The sequence below is a fragment of the Alexandromys fortis genome, unplaced genomic scaffold, assembly GCF_014885135.2.
Source record: "Alexandromys fortis isolate MF-2015 unplaced genomic scaffold, M_Fortis_MF-2015_v1.1 scaffold_0, whole genome shotgun sequence".
Lineage (NCBI taxonomy): Eukaryota > Metazoa > Chordata > Mammalia > Rodentia > Cricetidae > Alexandromys > Alexandromys fortis.
Window position 1 is genome coordinate 28,457,965 of NW_026067949.1, and position 26,198 is coordinate 28,484,162.

The window sequence follows — 26,198 nt, forward strand, 5'->3', positions numbered from 1 at the left end:
TTCTCCCCGGTGACTCCTATGCACACTACACTATGGTTTAAGAAACATCTCTATGTTGGTAGGAGCCACAATGCCCATGTAGAATTTTCTTAAAAAAAAAAAAAACTAGATACTTTATAATCTTTTATTTGGTACTGAACCTTTAGTAAAAGATCATCATATACATGTGTGCAACCATTCTCACCCACCTACTCACGTACACACATCATACACACACATGCATGCATGCCCACGTGTGCTTTCCTCAGCAATGACAATACACCAATAAATAGAATCCCAGAATTCCACCTGTTATCTGTAAAACACTGTTTCTGACAGAAAAGAGACAGAATTCCTTAGACAAAATGTCAAAATGCAAGTCTGATGAGGAAAAATACAAGGTGAACTTGGATTATCTTACTGAACCAGAAAGCAAAGAAGCATCAATCGGGTCCTCAACTCAAGCAAACAGAATGATGTCTCCTTTGGATTGAAACCTATCACAAAAGCATTCACAACACTAAGGAAAACCACCGGTTACCACTGTAACCATCATAGGAAGTTCAGTCAGCAACTCATTCTGAAGTTGTAGCAGTCTTTCATGGAAGAACTAAATGCACTCAATTAGGAGGCGGTTCCTTAGAGAATTAACAGCTGTGTGTGATGACAGAGTAAGAAAAGGCACCGCTTTGTAATCACTAAGGCAAGAATGGGTCTAAGTAGCAACCACTCGCGGATGCTAATGTCAAGAGGGGATACAACATGGAAGCTTTATGAGGTGTCAGTAAGGACAGCTCCTGAACCCTGAACATCCTTGGCACCATTTACAACATGGCAGCTGGAGATCATCTTTCCTGTGATCAAGTGTCTAGCTCCAACCACCAGATTACAAAAAATAAGATGACACGGAGGTATGCCAGACATTCCAGGATGGGAAGAGTATACTTAATATAGATGATGGTTCACTTTATAAGGAAAATAAGCTGATCTCATCAGATCAAAAATGAAGAGGAAAGGACTATTGTAAAACAAAACAAAGAAGACACAGGAGACATATCCAAGTCAGCTGTGGAGGCACACACCAAGGTCGCTTCCCTTAAGCCCTAAATTATCTGTACAAATAACGCTTGATATACACTTATGTACACATTTACAAAGAGAATGAAAAATTCAAATAAGAAGTTGTTCCATTATACTGTGAATAAACAGAGAATGAGAGAAAGAGAGAGAGAGAACTTGGAAGGAGAAGAGAGGAAGAAGGAAGAAAAGAAGAGAGAAAGGGAAAGGAAGGGAGGGAAGGAAGAGAAGGAGGGAAAAACAGAAGATGGAATGGTTTTTTACTGCAGACAAAATATAAAAAGTCGTTTCTGCCAAGGTTAAATGATCAGCATATGAGAACTAAGTATAATGTATTCTAACCCCTGAAAGGAAATAACTGATTAATTCACACTTCTTGAATGGTCAGTGAGGATACACTTCAGGGTTGGGGAGATGGTTCTGTGAGGAAAGGCAAAAGCCACACAAACAACCAACCTGAGCTTGATCCCCAAAACCCATGTAAAGGTTGACAGAGAGAACTGTCTCCACAAAGTTACTCTCCGACCCCATCTCAGCAGACAGGAATGCACACACACGGGCACACACGCACACGTACGCCACCATTAACAAAAATAAATTTAAACACTTTAAAATATGTCACACGGTGCTTCATTCCCAGTTTACTTGAATTTGTGGCCGACTGGGCTAGCCCGCCATAGTGCGTGACAGTGCACACACGCATCACTCAGACCGCCACTCGCATCCACCGAGAGTCACGCACAAGGGAAACACTCACCCATACTTATCTCTTGCTCTCCACCAATGGGGGTCATTCTTTTCCAGTATGATATACTCTTGGCCTCTCTCTAGCCTGAGGTCATGTGCTTCGGTTGCTTGGAAATCATACATCGCTACAACAATTTCTTCGGTATTTTCTTCTTCTGAGGGAATTGGTGGAGGAGGCCTTCTCTGTGCAGAGAAGATAACATTGGCAAGTTCAGCTTCTGTTTGACATTGGCCAAGAGTCACAGCAGTAAAATCCTAAGGGACTCCCACGTCACCGTAGAGTAAAGCCTCACGTCCAGTCTAACCACCTAGTGAGACCTGGGAGCCCTCCCATGACAATGTTCGTGGTGCTGGACATTTTTTTTAAGAGTATGAGAGTCAAGGGAGGGGCAAGGCCTGCCCTGAGTGTTACAAGGGTTTTGTTTGAGAATTGCTTGTGTGTTGTCAGGTCAGGGATGGTTTTCCAGAGGAGGAGGCAATGACAGCCCGTGAGTAGGTACTCGGTAGACTAAAGGACTATGGGTGTTGGAGAACAGTGCATCTTGGAGCCTTCAGTGGTCTTCCACTCAGAGCTATGTCCACCCCTTTATGCCTTCAGTGCAGAAAGCACACACTTAGGACCTAACATGTTTCCTCATTTGTTCTTAACAACGCTACCACGAAGTAAAGTATTTACTATATAGTAAGTCCTAAACTACCGCTGAACTAACCCACCCAAAGCTTAGTAACCTACCCACAGGTCTTACTGGCTAAGATGCTGACGGGGTCTGAATTACATGTTATTCCACAGGAGTCCACTCCACGGGCATATCACTACATCACTAAATCCACTGCATCAGTGTGCCATGTTCTTAAGACAGAAGCAGTCCTTGAAAAGGTCACACCTCTCAAATGACTCCTGAAGCTAAATATCAGGCGGTAACAGGGCCTCAACTAGAAAAGCTAAAGAACGGAACGGATAGTCTGACATCAAGAACTACTCAGATGAGCTCTAACGCATCTGCTTCTAAGGCGGGAGCAGGAGGAAGCAGTATCGCATGGCTGCCCAATCAACCAACCACAAACCCTCCTAAAGCCCACAGGCTTGAAAGAGCAGGGAACTTAGAGACTTGACCTATGAAGGCAGAGACCACTCACCTTCTTTGTTTCTGGTGCTGGGGGCAGGGCTTTTCTTATACCTGAAAACCAATAAATGTCGATGACTACGGTATCCCACAATAATTGATGGAGAAGATACTGGTGGTGGAGAATGAGCACCGGGCCGGGGACCACTGCGCCCAACTCCCAACATACACTAACATCATAATCTCATCATAACACACTGCATCGTCCTGGCTTTTCCTTGTTCTTAGGATCAAAATCTAAACTGGAGCCGGGGTCTGGTGAGTGCTTAACAGCGGGAGGCCCTCCGTTCCATCTTTACCATCACAGAAAGACAGAAGAATAAACACATACATTAGGTAACAGTAGCGCTCCCTTCTCTACGGCTTCACTTCCCACAATCTGAGCTGCACCCGTGAACCACAGTGTGAAAATACCAAATGGAGCAATTCACCAGCTGTCATTTGTATACGCTTCCGGGAACTGATAAAAATGTCTGGTTGTCTGCCTCACACCCTCCCAGGAGGAGTCATCCCTTCGTGCAGCGTGTCCACGCTGCATCCACTATCCCAGTCGCTTTACGATCTCGGCTCTCACATCAACTCTGGTAGTTATCACAGCACATCAACCGTTTTTAACTGAGTGGCGACCCCACTGCAAGAATAGCAATGCCGTCACTCGGATGCCACCAAAGAGAAGCTGAAAAGTGGAACCTTGATCTGAAAAGTTGACAGGTCTCAACTTAATAAGGAAAGAAAAAACAAGAATACACTGATGTCATTAAAATCTGCAACACAATAAGAAATTGTGCATACTCACTCTTACATGTTATTAGAGTCATTTTATTTCATCGGTAGGTGTTACAGCTAATCTCTTACTGTGTCAAATTATAAATTATATTTTATGGCGGTACATCTGTATATATGTATTGGGAAACAGTATATACAAGGTTCAGAATGGCCTATATCCTGGGAGTCTTGGACAGATCCTCTGAGGATAAGGTGAGCACTGAGAAATACAGCAGTCTGTCAGCCTTTCCCCCTACAGATGTTGAGTTTGGTGTGATACATGGTCACCCAGGTGGTGGACACGGATGATGTCCTAATCAAAGGAGTGGGCCATTTTTAGACCCTGACCCTATTTAAAAAATAAACAAACAAAAACCCCCAAACTTTCTGTGGGCAGTCTGGATCCTTCCCCCACTCGGTTGCTAAAGGAGCAAGAGTGGAGGCAGAGTTAGAATCTGAGCCTCTACAGCCACCTGCGGTGCCATTGCGGAGCCCCGCCTGCCATCTCTGGGCCAGCCGCTTGCCTCCGTTTGACTACATGAGATACAAACAAATTACTAGCTTTAACTAACTGTAACTTCTCAGCCATTTCTCCAGCAAGTCAGGGTGGGCTTTACGCAGGTAAGCTCTAAGAGCAGCCTGGAAGCTGGGGTCTTGCTTGCTAAGGGCTAAGTTAAAGTCAGGATGACTAACAACCTCGGAAGATTCAGAGTGGAGGAGCTCAGAATCAGAACTGACCCTGCCCAGGGCAGCAGCCCCGACAGACAGCCATTCTCCCCGCCCCCAGAAGCTGCACTGATGCTGATTCACACGGTAGTCACAATGCCGGGCGACAGCAGGGGTGGACGTCTCATCCTCCTCAGCACTCGTAGCTTTCGGTCTCTGGTTTTCACTCATGACTAGGGTTTATAAGGGTCCTGGGTAAGGGATTAACCTCCTGCCCTGAATCTGAGTCTGGGAGTACAGGCGTGCACTGCTACCTGTGGTCCACACTTTCAACAGACTCATTTTAACAGGCCTCCCTGTTGTGATCAGAGCTCCCCAGAGAGACCTCGCCTACATACGGCCCCCTGCTAAGAAACACCCTCACTCTAAGATGCTGCACTTACCTTGCATTTGCACTTTTCTAGGCACTGTGCTCTATTTGGTCAGAATCCAAACCCCATCACTTCTCCCAACACCAGAAGGATGCTCATTCTGAGTACACCACAACTAAAGAACCAGACGAATACTTACTGCTCTCAAAAAGATTGTATTTTTCACATCCGGGCGCTAGTTTTTCTGTTTGTCTGCAACACTGGTAACTTCCGTCTGCCCAAAATTTAGGATGATACTTAATCATAATATTGTTGTTGTTCTTTATCTCTGTGATGCACAGACACATGAATGGTTAGTGAAGAAACACAAACTAAAGGCCTCTGAGTAACTAACTGTCCGTCTTACTTCTTCTTTGACCAACACGTATGTTATAAGAATACCACTGTGATCTTACATATTCGGCATTCAGAAAAGCGAGGTGGCTTTCTCTCTCTGTCCCCTTTTACTGGTGAAACACTCATGTGAGGAGAAGTCAATCACTACTACTCCACGGTGGACCAAAGTTCACTACCACTGTGTCCCATCAAAGAAAAGAGCACTGGGCGGGACAAACCATCCATTTAAGTCTTCACCATGAAACTGATTCCATCCACACCAAGTGCTTGACACGGGCAATTTCTTAGGAAGTACAACCTCAATTATTATAAAAGCCCATGCCCTATCACCTTCAACCACACTGTGTGACAAATGGAAGTATGCTTTTACTAGAGGAAAAGCATTCAACTAGAAGGAAATACGATCTTAAAAAGGGAAACTGTCTTCAATGTGTTACCACTTAGCATGCCTGACTGTCCTTGGAGAGACACTCATTATCATTAATTACAAATGCAAGAGTTAGATTAACAATATGTCTGATTTTTGTAATTTCCTCAAATTATATAGAATGCATGGGTTTTTACCTTCTTTTAACTTCTTCACCCATCGGTCCCTGCTTTGTGGACTAGGTGCAAAAATATAAAGTGTGTTAGCATCATGAACAACCTAGAATAAAAGAAAAGATGAAACCAGTGACAAAACTTAGACACAGCACTGTTGCAGTTTCTTCTGAGTTCTATATCCAGAACAGCTTTAAGGCTGCAGGCTGAGATGATCCGGCCTCGCAGAATACTCCAATCAGGACTTGACCATAATCCTAAATTTCACTCCCAATCAGCAGAGAGTAGCCTAGAAAACTACACCCACATTCCCCCCCCCCGCCCCCCAAAAAATGGGTTATGGATGTTTGTCTTCAGTGTGTTGGTTACAGGTTGTTATGGATAATGGTCAGGGAAAAAAGCTAAACAAAGGAGATTAGATTCAGGGTCTTGTTTTGAAAAGAAAAAAGGGAAATGCTGTAGGATAATGAACACTGTAAGATTTGTTATTTGTATTGGTTTAATAAAATGCTGATTGGCCAGTAGCCAGGCAGGAAGTATAGAAAGGGCAACCAGACTAGGAGAATTCTGGGAAAAGGAAAGGTGGAGACACAGTCACCAGGCGGAAGCAAGATAAGAATGCCTTACTAAGAAAAGGTACCAAAAGCCACATGGCTAAACACATATAAGGATTATGGGTTGATTTAACTTATAAAAGCTAGTTAATAACAAGCCTGAACTAACAGGACAAATAGTTTATAATTAATATAAGCCTCTGTGTGTTTCTTTGGGACTGAACGGCTGCGAGCCCAGGCAGGACAGAAACTTCCATCTACACAGCACTTCCATCTAGCAGAGCCCTTGATACTGTAGGCATCAATACATAATTCCTGAATGGCTGAAAACAAACCCATTCCTTCAGAAATCTAGTTTCCTTACTTACAAAAGCATGTATAATTCTTAATTTCAACATCAAGTGGGGTGTGTGTTTTACAAAGGATTGTGGGATTTGTGTGTGTGTGTGTGTTTTATGTCTAAAAGCCACTTATGAGTGAATACATATTATAGTTGTCTTTCTGGGTCTAGGTTACCTTATTCAATTTGGTTTTTTTTTTCTAGATCAATCCATTTGCCTGCAAATTTCCAGATGTCCTTATTTTGTATTTTTATATTAATAATGAGCCTTGGAAATTAACCTAGGACTCCTGCCACTGCTCTCTGACATTATCCCTAACGGTCAGTCACAAGGCAGAAGCACCCTGACTAAAATATAATGTATTCTATTGTAAACCTCCCTTTACCAGGCTAGTACCCTTTGGACTGAAAAAGTAAACCACTACCTCATTGGTCAAAGCTGTCCCTGGCCAAGTTTAATAGGTAAACCCTTCCCAATTCATTTCAACACCTACATTTTGGTGCAACTATCCAGGACACAAAATGCATTAAACACGAGCCTACTTCGAAGATGCATGTAGAAATGTATTATAAGACAGAACATGAGAGGCCATACCAAAGACACGTGCTAACAGAGACGTGAAGAGACGTTTTCTTATTTGCTCCATGGTTTTCACACCTCAACCAGCTTTGTCTGCTTTCCGCTCTGAACTAAACAATGAATTTTAGAACACCAGGAAAGTTATCCTGAATTGGCAGACATATCTGCAAAGAAAAGCTTTGGCCTGGACCACCTCAAAATCTACAGTGTTGTTATAATAATAATTTGTTTAATGTATTAATTTATTGACTCCCTAATTTGCTTTAAACACTTTACAGATGCCTTCTGGCTTAATCTGTATTGTACAGATTAACTTTATTTTGTATTTGTACAAAGAATTCTAAACACACTGCCCTTAATCTGAATAATAAACATCTAATTTTGACATGTCAGGCAGTTTGGTTGTCTGGGGGAGATTCTAGGGTACCAGTCTCCTTCCGCGTATAAACCACAATTCACACCACGCCTGCCCCGTGAAAACCTGTAAGAGTCAGATACCCACTTTGTTATGTAGAACTGCAAAGTCTCTCTTTCTCTCTCCCTTCAGGGCACCATTACCAAGGCCTACAGCGCCCATCCTCGCTCTCCCATCAAGCCCAGTGATGCTCTCCTGTTTCCCACATAAGAGCTGTAGCCTGTACCTCTCCTAGTTTATCTGAGACTCATTTCCTGTCCGCTTCTTTCCATGAACTCATTTTTTTTTGTTTGTTTCCTAAAAAGTGAACATCCTTGGCTGTTTTCTCACTAACAAATGTGGTCCTGAAGTCACTTACGATCAGTGAGCATCACTTTCCTTGGTCATAAGTGAGCAGAGTAGAACACGGGATTGCCGTGTAGTTTTAGCAACATACACTGCTGCTACTACCTTTTTCCTCAAAAGAAGCCCTTTCATCGCTTTTCTGTTTGAAAGTAAATCGTTCTTGCTACCTTCCAACTGCTCAAGTTCACAGGACTTTGTTGAGCTGCAGAGTTCACGCCTCTACGTTCTGCAGTTCAAATGACCCACAGGAAAGAGCTGGGGTTTGGTGACTCAGGACGGATGATGGCCAGCAGCAGCCAAAACAAAAACAAAGTGGCTGCCAAAGACTCAAGCAGTTAACGAAGAGGCAACAACTACGAAGGCGACAAAGGAGCCCAAAAATCATCTGGCAAACCCAGGACAGGAACCTGTAATGTCGAATGGGAACAGGACAGAGGCGGGCACCAAGCGGCTAGAAGACTGCCAACTCACCTGGAATGGGTATTTATTTGGACAAGGAATGACACCATCGTCGTTCTTCACTATTTCCACACACTTGATTTTTGAAACATCAATGGATCCCTTCCTGTATTTTTTCTGTGAAAAGAGAACCAGAGATGTGTCACAACCACAGGACATAAGAGAGCTATTTAATAATTCTATCTGATGATGAGATTACTGATTCAGAAGATTTACAGCTTCAGAGCAGGCACAATTGCACAAAGACAGCCCGGCTGGTAAAGTGCTTGCCTTACAAGCACAAGGACTTGAGCTCGATGCCCCAGAAAACCATGTGGAAATAGCCAGCCACAGGCAGATGCTGGTAAACCCAACACTAAGGAGGCAGATCCCCGAGGTGCAGGGGGAAGACAGCCTACCCTGACTGCCAATGGGAAGAAAAAAAAAGGTGGACAGTTACTGAGAAACGAGGCTATCTTCAGACCCCCCCCCCCACACGCACACACACCCCCGCACACAACACAATTCCCTTAACAATTATATAAATCACATTTTCCTTACCTATTAAAAATTATTCAAAATATTAACACTGTGACAGCCATAATAAACACCATTAGAGCCTTTCATTTCTAATGATGAGCTTGTTCTGTCCTTGCTTAAAAAAAATCGAAACCGAAAACCTCTGAGGCAGAGACCTAGACTCCCTTTCATTGCTGCCTTCCCCACTAGATACAGCTTTTGTTCATCCTCTTGACGATCGTGCTCATTAAAAAAAAAAAAAAAAAAAGAACAGGCAAAATTAACAGCCAAACCCACAGAACTCCATTTACTGAGTCACTGACACACATTCTAACCAACTGCACTTCCTCCTGTGTTCATCCTGGATGGAGTCCGCCCCCCTCCTTGGGAGCAGCACAGAGTTCAGGATCATCGATGGGAAGTGAACTACTGTAATACACACATAAAAACTCAGCCTAGACCCTACTGTGGGGAGCTGGGCTTCCTTATCAACTTCCCAGTCTCCCTGCTCAGGGCGGGCCGGCCAGCAGTCTGTCAGGACCCACCCACGCCCTGGAGCACATTAACCTCATACCTGGAAATTCATTCCAGGGAAGAATTTTAAAAAAAAAATGTGTCAAGATCCTGGAATGTGGTGTATGAAAAACTAACAATAAACACAGTATCCAGATAGAAAACATCTCCCAAATATACAACTGAAGCACGGTACACAAGAAGTCTTCTGAAGACGAAGGTTACTTTTTTTGGATAAAGAGAAAGAAAGAACACAACTGGATACCCCTGGGATCAGCCACTGAAAATTATTTTCTTTAATATGGACATAATGGCGCAGGCCTGTATTCTAGCTACTCAGATCGCTGAGCCAGGAGGATCAAAAGTTCAAGGACCTGCTGGGGCTATACAGAAAGTTGATGGCTAGTCCGAGCAACTAAGAGTAACCTATCTTCAAAAAAGCGAAAGGAAAAGGCAGGGAGAGGGCCAGGGTAGCTCAGCAGAGCCCTTGCCCGGCCTGTGCTAGGCCCGTGGTTCAATCCACAGTACACAAGTGAAAACTAAAAAGTCAGAGAGAAAATTATTTCATCCGACACTCTGCGGTCTCTCCTCTGGCCACAGCTGTGTTCTATCCTCGTTACACTGTGCCCAATGCTTAATGATAAGACTTCACAATATGGACACTTGGGAAGTTCAAGGCCAGCCTGGTCTACAGGGTGAGTTCCAGGACAGCCAGGGCTACACAGTGTGTGTGTATGTATGTGTGTGTGGGGGGGGGGGTGTCCACAGCTGCCTAACCCTTTTGTTATTCATAATTCTGAACTGGTGTGGGATTATTTTGTGACTTCCGTCGTCACACTAGCACATATATTCTCTCAGTGGTTCACTATTTACCCCACCTTCCCTTCTCCGCTCTTTTTTCCTCTCTCTCCCTCCCCCCTATCCTTCCCTCTCTCCCTCACCTCCAGACACTCTAACCAGTCTTCGGTTTGATCCCTGTTTCCTTGAAATTGGGCTGCAGCTCGCCTGCCCTCTCCACACCTAGCTGGGCCCTCAGTGCCGCTCTCGGGTCCTATGCATCTACTCCAGAGGCCACCAGTGCTGCCAGGCGGGCCTTCCCCCTGCCTTGCCTTTCCCTGCGGGGACAAGCTTTCGTGAGAGGTGCACAGCCACTGGGGGCAGGCCCTTAGCCCCTCCATCCTGCACCTCAGTGCCCGCTATCTCTCCTAACCCCGTTTCGTGGCTGCCGAAAGACTGCAGCTGGCATTTCACAGATGCACTTCGGCCCTGTCTCACGGCATCCCGTGGGGTAGGTAGGTCTAGTCTCCTCACCCGATGGGTGATGGGACCATAGCTCACTCAAGCTGAACACAGTCCCTTTGGACCTCTGCAGCTGCCAAAGCCCTCTGGCCCCAGGATGCCCCAGCTGCAAGGGGTGGGAGGATCGTGGAGTCAAGTCCCAGAGTGGACGGTGGAGATGTAGAGCAGGGAGTTCCCTAAGGGTTCAAGTTCAAGGCCAGCCTCTATACAGCTAGTTTCAGGACAGCCAGGGCTACCCGGAGAACAAGCTGCCGGGCTGTTCTCCTCCAGGCACTTGCTTCTGCCTCTAGACAGCTAAAACAGCACCTGCCTTGGCCAGCCTACCACTTCATTCTTCCCCTTCCTTCTTGCAGAACTACTGAATGCTCAACCTACGCTTCCTTCCCACCCACTCCCCTGACCACTTGCAACCTGCAACCCCTACAGTTGCCTAGGGGCAACCACAAGAAACGTCAGTGATGACCAAGCTCAGCGGACTTGCTAGTCTCCCTCTATTCTCTGACCATAGGAGCGTCAACATTCTCTTCTTCTTTGGTTGGCTGGTTTTGGACCATCTTGGTTTTCCTTCCCTCTTTTCTCCTTGGTTTCTCAATCCACATCTGCCCCTTGTCAATAATGGTGTCAAGAACAACGACAAATCAACAAACAAAAATCACAAACTAAGAAAGGCTTGCCAGGAGTCTTCAAGCCTCACATTACCCTGCACGGTAAGACCCATTTTACAGATAACAAAACTAAGCAGGCCCACTTCAGCTTCCCCGTGGCAGAGACTGACACACAAGTCACTGCACAATGTACTAACAGCTGCATATAAAAAAGATGCTCAGAGTCCAGGTAAGGTGGCTCATGCCTTTAATCCCAGCACTTGGGAAGCAGAGGCAGGCGGATCTCCATGAGTTCAAGGCCAGCTGGTCTGTAGAGTGAGTTTTGGGACACCAGGGCTACACAGATTAACCCTGTCTCAGAACAATAGAAAGATGCTCTTTTAAAACACTGTGACACCTAGGTCAGACATGGGATAGCAGGAAGAGAAACCCCAGCAGAATGAACAAGTTATGCAAAGAAGATCACATCCTGCATGGCGCTCCCATCTGTAAAAGGGGAATAACAGCAGTGCCGATTCCCACAGGCTCGGTGTGAGAGTTCAATGAGCTAATATTGCAGATGTACTTAAAAGATGCCTGGCTCAAAGCAACAGACTCAGGATTATTGCTAAACAAAAAAGCAACAGCAAACCAGAGTGACTGAGGACAGCATAAGGCAGGACAGAAAGGTGACTAGGGACCTTGTAAATAATCTGCTATACAATTGTCTTGTCAGGGTTACCCATCCTGCTCCTAGGTACTCCACTGCACTAACAGGTAGAAGAAGTTGCAAGAGCATCATCCTGCTAACTTAGGAATATCAGAAAGTCCCATGATCCTCATCCCTAACCCCTGGAGGCAACACCACTGTCCTTGGAAGACTGGGAGACTGAGACCATTCAGCCAGCTCACAAGCCTTGCAGGAGGGTGTGTTCTGCCTCCAAAATGCCTATCTCCAACCGCATCATAAACCGTGGGCTACTGCCAGCCAGTGTCAGAGGTATTTCACTATCGACAGAAAACTGGGGATGACTTTGATAGTGGACTAATTTTTACACACATGGTCTATGAAAATCTCCTAACATGCTAATTAATATTTGGGCTTTTGGATCCAAAGATCTTCCATTAACTGTCTGGTAGTGGAGAGACACCGATCAACACAGACACTGGGAGCCTGAGGACCTGTATTCAGGTAAAACCAGCTCCCTGATTCTGTCTCAGAAAAGAATTTTAGATGAGCAAGGATGAATCAAAGGTAACAAGTTCAATAAGCGGAAATAAGGGGTACCCCAACTTTAAGAGATGATATGCGTGTATGCTTTAACGGTGAAGAGTCGGGGAGGAAGAGGAGGAAGAACACGAAAGCATGTGTCTGCTTAGGAAGGTTCCACTCTGGTTTCTAGCAGGGATACAGACTCTTGCATGCCCTTGCCGAAGAATTGCTCTCTTTTGATCTGTCCCTTCCCCATGGCATGCAGCTACTGAAGAGCTGGAGGCAAACGGAGGGTCGGGGACGCAGGAGACATCCAGATACGCCTGGCAAGACGAACAGCCTCACATCAGGCTTTGTGGCTCACTCACACTGCTCAAAGGAGATGACTTTACAGGGTTCAAAGACAAAATGAAGTTAAAAGCCAGGCAGTGGTGGCGCACGCCTTTGATCCCAGCACTCCTGAGGCAGATGCAGGTTGAGTTTGAGGCCAGCCTGGTCTACAGAGTGAGTTCCAGGACAGCTAGGGTTATACAGAGAAACCCTGTCTTGAAAAAAGTTTTAAATTAAAGGGTTTTTGTTTGTTTGTTTTTTGGTGTTTTTTTTTTCTTTAAAAAGCAAAACTCACATGAGATCATGATACTCTACTCAGTCCTCTTAATGAGTTTCCTTTTATCAATGAAGCAGTTTTATGAGATGCACTATTTATATCTAGGGAAGAGAGAGGAGTGCTAATGAGGTCAGCTCAAGGTCAAAGACATTCTCACCCTAAGTGAATGAAGTTCATCCTTGTTTTGAACATCCCTGCATGAATGGCCATTAGGAGGACGTTATCTTGGCAGACAAACTTGACTTTACCTCCTTGTGCTGAAATTTCTTGAACTCTCAGTCAGCAGGAAATTAACATAAAATGAGGGGCTTAATTCTCTTTTCAGGACCCCCATTTCCCCCATTTTTCTATTCTGTCTCCCCACTGGAAGTCTGAGGGGCTATAGCAATGGCTCAAGAAGGCATTGTTCTAGAAGGGGGCTGTGCTCTGCTTCAGTGCATCCCAGCCTAGGAGTCATTAAAGCCTTCTAATGAAGATCAGAAAATAGGTATAGAAATTATTAAAAGAGCACTCAAAATTCCCACGATGACTATTGCTAAGAATGCAGGTATTGAAGGGTCTTTGATAGTTGAGAAGATTCTGCAGAGTTCCTCGGAAATTAGTTATGATGCTATGCTCGGAGAATTTCTGAACATGGTGGAAAACGGAATCATTGATCCAACAAAGGCCCTAAGAACTGCTTTACTGGGTACTGCTGGAGTGGCCTCCTTGCTAACAACAGCAGAAGCTGTAGTGACTGAAATTCCTAAAGAAGAGAAGGACCCTGGAATGGAGCGATGGGGGGAATGGGAGGCAGAATGGAGTGGCATGTTCTAATTCCTAGAATAGCGCTTTTCCCTTATCAATGAACTGTGACAGGAAGCTCAAAGCAGGCTCCTCACAGGGAACTTCAGAGAAGTCCCCTGAAGAGAATGAAGAGAAGGCTGGCTGGTCACTATAACCATGAGTTACTGGTTTCCATTGACAATATATAATGGTTTACTGCCATCATTGTCCATGCCTACAGATAATTTATTCTGTATTTTTGAATAAAGACATTTGTACATTCCTGATACTGGTGCAAGAGCCGTATACCAGTGTCCTGCTTTCAGCTTGAGTGACCGAGGGCAGACCTGTTCTGTCACAGTCAGGACTGTGGTGCTTGTGCCACCAGACGAGAGGTCAGAAGCAGCCTTTCCGTGGAGCGAGAGTAACTGTACAAAGTAAAGAAGTATCCAACTATGTGACAATCTCTGTGTAATAAAATTTTGTTTAAAGTCAAAAAAAAAAAAAAATACTGCTTGCTGCTCTTCCAGAGTATCCAAGTGTGGTTCCCAGAACCTTCAGTGGGCAGCTATCAACAGCCTGTCACTCCAGCTTCAAAAGGACCCGATGTCCTCTTCTAACTTCTATGGAAAACTGCATTCACATGGACATACTTTAGAGTTGTTCCTTCATTGCCTCATTCTGCCAGCTCCGGGGCTGTGTGCTGAAGTCTCAGAGATAGGGTAGAGAGCAGAGGGTTTCTACAAGACTTCACCGAACACCATGGGTGAAAGAGGGGATGATTTCTAAACTGGGAATGAGAAAGCCTGGATGTGGGTGGGGGTGAGGCTGGAGAAGTTGGGGATTTTAAGGAAGTGGCATTCAGACCTGGTTTTCAAAGGATAAAGAGCAGCTTCTCTGCAGAGAAAACAAAGAAGGTTTCAGGTTGCAAAAAACAAAAGAACTCTGAGTATTTGGGGAACTGAAAGATATGCACAATGGCTGAATCAGAAGTGTAGGAAATGACCCAAAAAAAGGCTGTTTGAGACCAAATTAGGCAATGCTCACATACAAAGCTGAGGATTTGGGGTCTATCCTGCTTGAGTGTCAACCGGCAACAAGGAGTGCTAGATAACCAGGCATGTTCTCAAAAAAGTAATTATTGTTGGGGACATACCATACTCAAAGTCATTGACCACTAGCTCACCATATTCTCAGTGCTCACAAGCTCAGAGGACTCTTGCTCCAAAGCTCTCTTGGGCTAATAATTAGCTGTTCTTGCCACACTGGGGATTCAATACAGAATTCAACAGTGCATGAACAGTGGGAAGCACAACTTGGAGTTTGAGCTGATGACAAAGAAAAGCAAAGGACAATCAGGTTGGAGAGTGGAACACTCGGGAAGGACTTGAGTAACTATTAAACAAGCTGCTGCAGATGTTTGGAAGCAGCTGGAAAAGCTTATGGCCACCCTCAGTGTAGATAAATGTTTCTGCTCTTCACAGCACTTCTGCGGTAGGCACAGCAGTGTCTGGTGTCGCCACATCTCAAGGTGCCCCTGGCAGGTCAGGCAGCTCAGAGGGTAAGAAGGCCTGCCACGCCAAGGTACTCACAGGGCACCCAGAGTTACCATCAAGAGTCATGTGCTCGTTGTACATCTGGTTCCACGTAACTCTTGGAACTCTTGTCCCCCCTTGTAACTCTTGGTGTGTCAGCTTTTCAAAACCACCCAGGAACCTTGGAGAAGCCAGGGGCCTTGGAAAAGTACTATCAGAAACAAGAAGGGTTTTCTCTCTATGTAGATAGACAGATAGATAGATGATAGATAGATAAATAGATGAGATAGATAGATAGATAGATAGATAGATAGATAGATAGATAGATAATAGACAGATAGATAGATAGCTCTTTAACATTTCTTCCAGTAAGACAATTAATTCATTATTGCTATACTCTACTCCATGTTTTTGTGAACATTGGGGCCTGGGGAGACATAACCAACATCACTACCTTTTTTCATGTAAATTTTACTTATGCAGCCTTTTTTTTTACCCCTGCCCGCAAAACTTAAAATGAAGGGGAAGTGAGACTGCCTCACACTCGTTTTAGAATACGCCTAGCTAAAAAGGCTGCCTCAGACTTAGATGTTGACTCAACAGCTAATACACAAAGAACCGCGGCAGTAATGTTTTCTTACGCTGGGGCATAGTGTTCTCTCATGCACAGCCTCTGTGCTTTTCAAAGCTTTAAGTCCCCTGTACACCATCCCAAAGCACTGCCAGCTTCAGCGAGGAAAGTAGACGCCGAGATAAAACACAACTTGCCTAAAGCCACATGTTACTGAGTAGCAGAAGGAGCTGGAAGCAGAGCGCTGCATCTGAGATAGGCTCACTGGCTGTTATGGTTTGGAAGGTCCAGGTGACAGCACTCCAGGGAAAATAGGGAACCTTTGGGAGGTGGAGTCCAATGAGAAGAAGCGGAGGGGCAGAACTTGGGTAGCCTGGCTCCTCTTTCTGTCCCATTAGTTTGGGAAGAGTCGAGAAAGTAGACTCACATTCTTGCTCCCACAGACCTGAGCCCTTCTAGCTGTCGTGACTTCCCCGTGATACACTATATCCTTAAAACATGAGCCACGATACATCTTCCCTTCTTTAAGGCACTTCCTGCCCAGTGTTTGGTCAAAACCTACGAGCATATCTGTGAAGGGTTATCTGAATTAGCTAACTGAAGTACAAAGACACTGCCTAAATGTAGGAGACACCATTCTATGGGCTCGGATCCCAGACCGAATGAAAAGAGCAAAGGGGGTTGAGTACTGGCTTCCATCACTTTCTGCAATGTGACCAGCTGCATCAACCTCCTGACACCATGATGGATGCATGCGAGCTATGAGCCAAATATGCCTTTGCTTCTTCAGGTGCTTTTGTTAGGTATTTTCATAAGAAAGAGAAAAGTAACCAGACGGTGTATTCTGTTTTTGAGTGAGAACATCTGTTGTACCCCCAAATATCGAGCTCTGGCTTCTTGGCTTTGGGGACTAATGTCACACCCTCCTCCCCATCTTTAGGTCTCAATCTTCTGGCTACAGATTGAAATGCTCCACCACTGGTTCTTATGAGTTCAACCTTTATGATTTGTCCCAAATTATCACTGGCTTTGGAATCTCTAGACTGCACATGGCAGACTGTGGCACTTCTCAACTCCATGGTCACAGAAACTCGTTCTTATAATTAATCTTATATATAAGCTGTCAGCAGGTTCTTTGGCATTGTCTGTTTTATATATATATTATATAACAAATCCCCTACCTATATGTGGATATACATATACGCAAAACACACACACACACTTTTACCTTACTGGTTCTGTTGCTCTGGAGAGCCCTCACTAACATAAATTATAGTTTACAAATACTCTGGGACGCCACCAGGAAACAATGTCTGAGGGATTATGAGGCTGACTGAATATCACAAGACGCTGAGCAAAATCATTTTTACCTAAAACACTTGTTAAAGAAGCCACCGGGTTTCTCGAGCTTGAACACTTATGGACGCTTACAGAAGAGTAATCACACTGAGCTCACTCGCATTCAGTCGCCGTGGGCCAGCTACTACATCAGCCCTGCACACAGAGGACTTCAGTACGTCCTCACAGTGTTGTGAGGACTCTTCCGCTCCATTTTACACACAGAGAAACCAAGCCATGGAGAATATAATTCATTAACCCAAAGTCACAATCTTCCCTGAATCCGAACTCAGTCCTAAGTTCTTCAGTGCTCTATGCATTTAATTCATTTGCTATCACTTGGTTATGTGTGGACAGAGCACAGAATATAAGTGTCTTGTGCTTATATCACTGTGCAGTTATGAGGCCAAAACAAGTTAACAAGCTAAATATGAACAAAAGGTGAACAAAGGGGGGGGGGAGGTAAAGCTGACTATGTATTTGGGTGTGATAAAATGGCGTTTGTTGGAGCCGAATCCCTCTCTGTAAGAATTCTCTGGGTGCGCACATGCTCGCTCGACTGTGCGCCTTGTACGCTCTCCCACCCTTTCTCCCAGTTCCAGCCGTGAGGAACCTGTAGGTACACTCACCGCTGTCCTACCATGGGGTCCCTCAGTGCCACCTCACAGTTTCAGGTCCCGTCAGCCTCGTTCCTAGTCAGTGTGCTAAAACAGACAATGCCAAAGAAGCTGCTGACACGGCAGGTCCACGACAGACGCATCCAGAGAATGCCGACCAAAGAAACTAAAAACATATAATAATGTATGTGAACTATAATCACAAAAGAATAAGATATGGCTCGCCAACAAAAAAGACGAAATTTACAACTCCTAGAACCTATGGTCCTCAACCCGCATAAAGCCCCAAAGCTTGTGCTGGCATCCACTGCGCTTCATCTGTGTCTACTTCAATCCTCAAGCTTGCCTTGATCCCGCCTTCATTTAGTTGCGTTCAAACTACTGACTTCTGCAAAGTCACAGACACAAAGTATCACAACAGAGGTCAAAGCAGAGACAATTCATTGACCTTGGAAATCTTACAAGCACATGCTTGCTCAGGTTAAGAAGAAAAGTGTTTGTTATGAAAGCTCAAGTTCAATATGGGAAGGATACAGAAGTCCCACCTGCTTGTTCACAGAAAAGGGGGATACGTCCTACTGAAAGTCTCAAATAAGCCCAAAAACCTATCTATTCCGAAGAATAACTTTTTCCTCTTCCACTGGGTGCAGAATTCAAAGAACAAGTCCCAAGCAGGTGCCATTAATCAGGAAGAGTCAGGGAAGTTGGGGGGAGGGGGGCAATGGCAGTTTCTTGTGTCCACTGAAAATAAGTTGATACAGACCCTTCCAGGATCAGAAAAAGCAGAAGAAATAAAACCTAAAGGCTTTTCTAATGTCGTGGTTGATTAATTGTCTTCTTTTAATAAGGATGAGATCTAGTGGACAGCAAAAACACCACAACCTACCATAGAAGCGGGGGAAAGGCTTTACATTAACAAGCTAGTGGTTACACAGAAGAGAGGCTTAACTGTGAAGATTAAGCCTTTAAAAGTAATATCCCTGTTGCTGTCCAGACTCTTGCCTAAGACCAAGGACTATAAGTAATATACAGAATAAAAACAGGATGTGGAAAAACTCAAGACAAAACTTTCATTTCCATTCCTTAAATCAAGAATAATATTCATGTAAGACTGTACCAATGCAGGCAATAGCAATTCCTAGGGACACACTTCGCTGTACCTACCTGCTGGGGAACAATCCTTTTCTACACTACGAACATGTATTACTGTCATTGGCTAATAAAAGCTGACAGGCAGGTAGCTACTAACACTCTCAAAACCATAGGAGGCCTAGGAAGTGCGAAAGCATAAGACACGAGACTTTAAGGAAAGTCTCTCATACCAACCTTCAGGACCCCAATAAGGCACATGGGAGCACTCGTGCCAAAGCTTGGCAAATAAAATACCAAATAATATGGGATGAGAACCTGGTTTGGGACGTGATGAAGGAGGAAGATCGCTAAGGTTTTAAGAGAACAACAGAAATGACCACTGCCCGCCACATTTATTCATTTCTTCTTTTTTTGTTTTCCGACACAGGATCTTGCTCTGAAGTCCTGACTGCCCCGATAATACGCAGAGGGACTGGACTTGAACTTGCGGCCATCCTCCTACATCCGCTTCCCAAGTTCTGGGATGACAGGCTCGGGCCACCATGGCTGGCTTCAACATCTGTTGCTCTCTGTAAAGCAGCTTACCTTGACTTCCTCAGGTTTTGCAAATCTTTTCTAAAAGGATGACTGGCGCCTCATGTGACTGGGCTATTTTTACCCTTCGGGGCTATTTCAGCTCTGTCACACTGACAGCACGGAACCAAAACCAGGACTGAATCATCCAGTGACGTGAGCACTTCCCGGCCTTTAGTGCACCAGAGCCGGGGACACGTTGGCCAAATGCTTCTCTTCCTTCAAGTCAAGCAGTTCAAAGGCAAGTGGATACCAGTCAGGCAAGCGTTAGCGACGGTCTCAGATGCTGGCAAATAGCAACATTAATCCATGTTGGACTCCTATGTAAATACATAGTTTGGCCAGTCAAAAGCGATCAGAGACTTATATAGGGGTGGCATGGTGTCGTGGCTCTGAGTTTTGGGATCACCCTGCCTGTGCTCGGTTCCTGACTCTGCAACACATTCTGGGACTCTGGGCAGGTTCTTTGACTTCTCTGTTCTTCAGTTTCCTCTTCTGTTAAACAGGAATGAGTTTAAAATACTCACAGTCATGAGAATAAAGTCAGTACTGACTTACAGAGCACATTGCCACGGTGAGCACTTCGGAAAGGAGGCACTACCCCCAGTAGACGACCAAGGGATGTGACTATTTTCCGTGAAAAGCACCGTGAAAATAGTGGGTCCAGGGAAGGTGCACCAGCCGGCCTTCTTCCTGAAGTCCCCTGGTGGGGAGGGAGCAGGGCTCTCCACAGCATCAGTAAGAAACACCAGCTTGGACAAGGAGCTGACAGAGATCCATGCGTATGGTTTGAATGGGAAATGTCCCCTAAGGTGTATGTTTAAACATTGGGCTGTGCTGTGTTGAAAGGCTGTAGAGCACTGGTTCTCCACCTTTTTAACGCTACAACTCTTTAATACAGATCCTCAGGTTGTGGTGACTCCCAGCCATACCATTATTTTCATATGAAGTACTGTTATGAATCATAATATAAACATCCAAAATGCGACCCTTATCCCTCTTCATGGGGCTCACGACCCACAGGTTGAGAACACTACTGCAGATCAACAGTCGGGCCCTGTTGGTGATGGTAGGTCACAGGAGCCAGGTCTTGGGTCACAGCCTGGCCCTGCTACAGGTACCGCTCTGTTTCCTGGTCTGTCTCCCACACACTCCAAAGGCCGCGATGGACTGAAACTATGGGCCAAAGCAAATCTTTCCTCTCGTCAGCTTCTTTGTCGGGAATTCTGCACAACACAAAAGCAGTTGCTACACTGTCTGAGCCCTGTGCAGGCCACCTGTGCCATCTTTGATTTTTGTGCTAGCCGAGCCTGTCAGCCAGGAACACGAGTTTTCAGCTCGGCGCCGCCTCTTTGCATCTTCCTTCTCCACGTGAAGGTGCCCACGCACTTGGAAGAAGTACTGGCTTTCTCCTGTTTATCTTTTGGTAGTCTAATTTTTAGGGCCTCAGCCAGAAAAACTAAAATCAGCAGAGAAGAAGAGGGGTTTCCCCCTCCTCTCCATGCTGTATAAGTATTTGTTTAAAAAAAAAAAAAAAACTAAAAAAAAAGCTTCAAAGCCCTTCTGTTCCTAAGCCAGGAGCCAATCTTGCTTTTCCACTGTGCAAAGTATCTATCATTGAGGAAGTGATGAGGGAATTGTACTCCATCTCTGCTCCTGCCATCTCCCTGTCTCCTAAGCCACATTGACAGAGAAGTCTGGAATATTCCACCAGGCGTGGACGTACATACAGCCTTATGGAGAGGGTGTTTGCTCCGCTGACGTGTGAGGGAACCGAGACTCTGAGTTTGCTCCAACGCCCACTGTCACAGCTGGAGAGTGAGAGCAGCTGCTGGTACAAAGCCCATAGAGTGTGCACCTGGGAAGCCAGCTCCTTTTAGAATGAGCAGCATCGTGTGAGCTTGGTGGGATGGCTCCAGACGCCATTCCGAGCCCTGCTCTGTACTCTAGCTGCCTGGCAAGACCTCTCTCTCCCTTTCTCCTTTCCTGAGATGGAACATAAAAGCAGTCTGCCACAGGCCCCCTCAGTCCTGGATCCTACATTCACCAGAGAAAGAGGGTAATATAATTTTGCTGATAATAAACTAAAACCAACTCATGTTAAAGCAGAGACAAGTAATTAAAAAGTAAACGTGGAAAATGCCATTGCATAGAGAAGTCCATAGATTGGGTGTTGAGTTGCTATCTGGGGTGGTGCCTAAGGATTGACCCTAGGGCCCACAGCATGCTGGGCACTTCCACTGCACTGAGCTGTGTCCCGTGTCCACACAGGGAAATCTATCCTAATCAGGAACAGTGGAGTGGAACTAGGGGAAGATGTGATTACTGAGCTGGGGCTGAAATGGATAGGACTGAGTCAGTCAATGGAGGGAGACGTGCTATAGAAAGAGAACACAGCCAATGCCTAGAGTCCATGTTGGGATGTCTTCAAGAACCAGATCTCAGGAGAGCAGAGGGAAGTGAAGAGGAGAAGGGATGCAGATACTTGAGAGCCGGCAGGCAGTGGCTACCCATCTGGTGTGTGTGGAGAGATAATGTGACGAGCCTAACAAGTCACAGGGAAGCACATGGTTCTATTTCTCTTGTTATCACTGTGTATAGTGGACTGGAGGAGAAGGGAAACAGGAGCCCGTTAGCATGCACTGGTGTGGGAGGTCCTTCTGTCTATGTGTTGCTTTTATTGGTTAATGAATAAAGAACTGCATTGAGGTTATGGCAGGGAAGAACAAAACTAGGCAGAGAAAGCTAGGCTGTATGCTGGAAGAAAGAAGGGGAGAGTCAGAGAGAAGCTATGGAGCTGCTGCCAGAGTCAGACATGATGAAACTTTGCCGGTAAGCCACTGCCACATGGCAATACACAGATTAATAGAAATGGGTTAGATTAATGTGTAAGAGTTAGCCAATAAGAAGCTAGAACCAAGCAGTGATTTAATTAATACAGTTTCTGTGTAATTATTTTGGGTCTGAGAAGCCGGAAATGAACAAGGGGCCTCCTCCAAAAATGCACAGTGATTGCTAGCTGTCTACCACAATACCCATTCTCTATTAATGACACCCACTTTGAGGTCGGTATGCTGTTGTCCAGAACAAAAGAGTCTGTACCTAGATCTGACCATGTGACTATGTTCTGACCAGTAAGAATGATGGAAAGTCTTTGTGAGAAGCACAAGGGAAGATTGCTAAAGGCGGTTCTGGTGGGAGAGATCCCCTCCTGCCTCTGCATCTCTTGCCTCTTTCAGCTTCCATTCAGATAAGACGGCATAGAGTGTCAGTGGCCATCACGGGCCACAGTAAAAGACCTAAGCTAGGCAAGAAAGGCAAGAATCAAGATTTCTAGTTTGGATCCAGCCCTATGAGTTCTGAACAGTTGCCTCCAGGCTTTACTTCCAACATCCACATTGAGAGAGGAAAAACAGTTTCTACATTTGAAGACAGTATGGCACCAGGTAACTGAGCTCTCATACAGACAGGTGTTACTATATTCACCTAAGAAGCAGCACTGGCTTGGATTAAGGTGGTGGTGGAAATAAAGGGAAAATGGCAGGGTTGGGCTATATATAGGTAGAATTATAGAACCAGGTGAGTCCAGACTTCAGAATACATGTGGTTGAAGAACAGGGAAAATTGTCAAGACAAGACAGAAGCCATGGAAAGACAGTGTCTCCTAAGGCAAATGCCAACTAGGAAGAAACAGTGAGTAATGACCACATCTGGGAAGCAGGCCAGGAAAGGACAGCCTTTGAGGGGGACAAGAAGCCACCAGAACAAGAGCTATGGAACTGACATAGGCAGACACTACCAATCACTCACTGAACAAAGAGCCAGGGCCATCAAGAAGGCCCAGGAATATTTCTTCCAACTGTGCTCAAAGTGACAGAGGTAACAGGACCCAACAGAGCCTCGCAGCAGCTGAAGAAGGTGAATGAAGGGATGACGGTCGTGCGTGGTGACACGTGGCTTTAATAGCAGCACTTGGGAAGCAGCAGCAGGTAGATCTGTGAGTCTGAGGTAAGCCTGGCCTACATACATGGTTCCAGGCCAGCCAGGGATACATAGTAAGACCCTGTCCACCCACTGTCCCACAAAAGGGGGTGAGGGGAGTAGAAAGTTCAATGCTCTGATTCGGAGGACAGTTTTGGGGGTGTTATGTATATGTTTTCTATGCGTTTGAGAGTTATTAAGTAAAGAATTAGCAGACAATATGCAAAGATTAAGTCCTTAGGAGCAAAGGTTTTGAGTCAGGCATGGTGACACACACTTACACTCCTAGCCCTCTGAAGGCTAGGCACAAACAAGAGTGAAAATTTGTCTCAAACAACAACAACAACAAAAATTATGGCTTTTGTATACCACATGACAGGAAGACCTACTACATTTTTCTAAGTATCAAGAAGGTAACAGAATTGAAGCCTGTGGCTAAAATTTCCATTTCTATAACATAAACTCGAGCTGAGTAAGTATAAGTAAGAAGCAGGCCCACAGTGATGACACAGAAATCTTTTTAGAGGACCCAGGAATGCATCTGATATAGGTGAGCCTTCTGTCTATGTGTTATTTTCATTGGTTAATAAGGAGACTGCCTTGGCCTTTTAATAGGGCAGAAAATTAGGTGGGTGGAGTAGACAGAACAGAATGCTGGGAAGAAGGGAAATGAGTCAGTTGCCATGAAGCTCCAGCCCAAGATGGACGTAGGTTAGAATCTTCCCGGTAAGCCTCATGGTGCTACACACATTAATAGAAGCCAAGATGTGAGAATTAGCCAGTAAGAGGCTAGAGCTAATGGGCCAGGCAGTGTTTAAATGGATACAATTTGTGTGTTGTTATTTTATTTCGGGTGTAAAGCTAACCATGCTAAAGTCAGGTGGGATGAAAAGCAGGCCTGTTCGCCTCTTCACTACATGCATCCACATTCAGGTTCATAATTACGGCTCTACCTGCAGAGACAAGCTGGGGGCAGACTGTGGATGGTCCTCCTCCCCCCCAACAGGAGAAGCAGGGAAATTATTCATGTGTATCTGACCCCTGGAGCCAAGCCTTCAGCTCACTGAGCCAGCAGGAACTATAAACAGAGCCCCAGAACATACTAGCTCACTGAAGGTAGACAAACTGCCCCTCCCCGCCCCCCACAACCCACACCCTGGAAGTTCCCTCAAATGATAATCTTAAAATGTCCATTACTGGTTAAAAGAGCTACACATTGGCTGGGCGGCAGTGGCGCATGCCTTTAATCCCAGCACTGGGGAGGCAGAGACAGCAGATCTTTGTGAGTTCAAAGCCAGCCTGGTCTACAGAGTGAGCTCCAGGACAAGCCCCAAAACTACAGAGAAACCCTGTCTCGAAACCAATTTCAGTTAGGCATCCTTTAAGTTTTAAAGAAATGTAAGGAGGAGGGCAAGGCATTTTGTCCTCTCAAATCAAAACAAGTGCTCAAAACTAGAATAGGTTCAGGTACCCTGAGCGTTCACAACAGCAACATCACTGACTTCCCTCCGAGGCTCACTCGAGCCAAGCTTTGCTCCAGTGTCCCTTTCAGAGGCATTGCTTACCTGAGGGCATGCTACCCCTATAAGGCTGTAATTGTCATCATCTCTGTGAGGACACTGATGCTCGGTGTCACGTGAACTAGTGAGTGGGAGAGAGGATGACAGGATGTCAAGACCAGGGCTTTGTAAGTCAGTCAAAAACCCTGTTCTGACCAACTCTGCCAGCCTTCTGGTCTTCACACCAGAGGAGTAGAAACAGTAAAAGACAGCAGGAGAAGTCTTCCCTGGACCTGAGAGCTGAGAGGCAAGTGAGCTGCCCATACCTCCTTTCTCTGTGCTGGAAACTCAGAAGAAGTGGGAGGGGCCTCTCGGGACAATGGCTGGCTCCTCCCCAGAACAGCTCCCCCACAGAAGAGTCCCTGGAATGTGCCCAGACAACTGGACACCCACAATGAACTCAGTCACCTCCGCACGTGACCCAGACACAAAGGAAGCCAGGCGGAGGAAAAGACTTCACCAGTGTAGAAAGTAAATCCGAGGAGAAAGCGTGTCTGGGGTTCTGGAACACAAACTGCAGAGCTCAGCTGTTCTGGTGAAAGCCTTGCATGGGGAAAAAGTCACCAAGAATTCAGTCAGGCTTGGGAAGTCACTCAGGGACATCTGCTTAGGCAGTCGGAATTCATCCCCCTTGGATGAAACTTCCAAGCCCGGAGGCAGTCACATACTAGACAAAGGCGCTAAACATGTGTGCACATCTGTTCAACTAGGCAGGCAAGCTTAGGAAGCCATGCTCCATCCAGTTCCCTACAGATCATAACAGACAGGCTGGCTCCCTCCTCCTGCCACTTCTCCCCTTCTGCTTCTGGTCCCTGCGCAGAAAACAGCACACTGAGGCGGACAGCTAGTCTTCGGAAGGCTTGGGGACGCCGTCACTGTTCCCGGCTCTGAGTGACTCACTGGCCTGAAGCAGTTTATAAAAACAAACAGTTTCTCTGAGCGCTTGCTTTCACCCTGGAAGTCTGGAGTCAGGGGCACACAAGAAAGAAGGCACTGAGTGAGTTTCAGTCCCTGCTGGGTTTAATTGAGCGTGTCTGAGGTCACTGCCCGGAAGTGGACTTTTGGAAGCTCACACCAGGGTCCCTTGCAGACTTC

At 45.6% G+C, this 26,198-nt stretch overlaps 1 protein-coding gene across 4 annotated transcripts in view; it reads right to left on the bottom strand.

Moving 5' to 3' along the window:
- Positions 1 to 26,198, bottom strand: part of Tec (tec protein tyrosine kinase) — a 103,329-nt gene that overhangs the window by 22,908 nt on the left and 54,223 nt on the right. For 3 of the 4 annotated variants that reach the window (XM_050150022.1, XM_050150021.1, XM_050150023.1), the window contains 5 exons: positions 8,371 to 8,475; positions 5,690 to 5,771; positions 4,929 to 5,057; positions 2,941 to 2,981; positions 1,814 to 1,986 (listed from right to left, as the gene is read on the bottom strand). In XM_050150022.1, coding sequence (XP_050005979.1) covers positions 1,814 to 1,986; positions 2,941 to 2,981; positions 4,929 to 5,057; positions 5,690 to 5,771; positions 8,371 to 8,475 — 530 coding nt within the window. The remainder of the gene's footprint in view (positions 1 to 1,813; positions 1,987 to 2,940; positions 2,982 to 4,928; positions 5,058 to 5,689; positions 5,772 to 8,370; positions 8,476 to 26,198) is intronic. The other variant, XM_050150025.1, reaches the window with a different exon arrangement.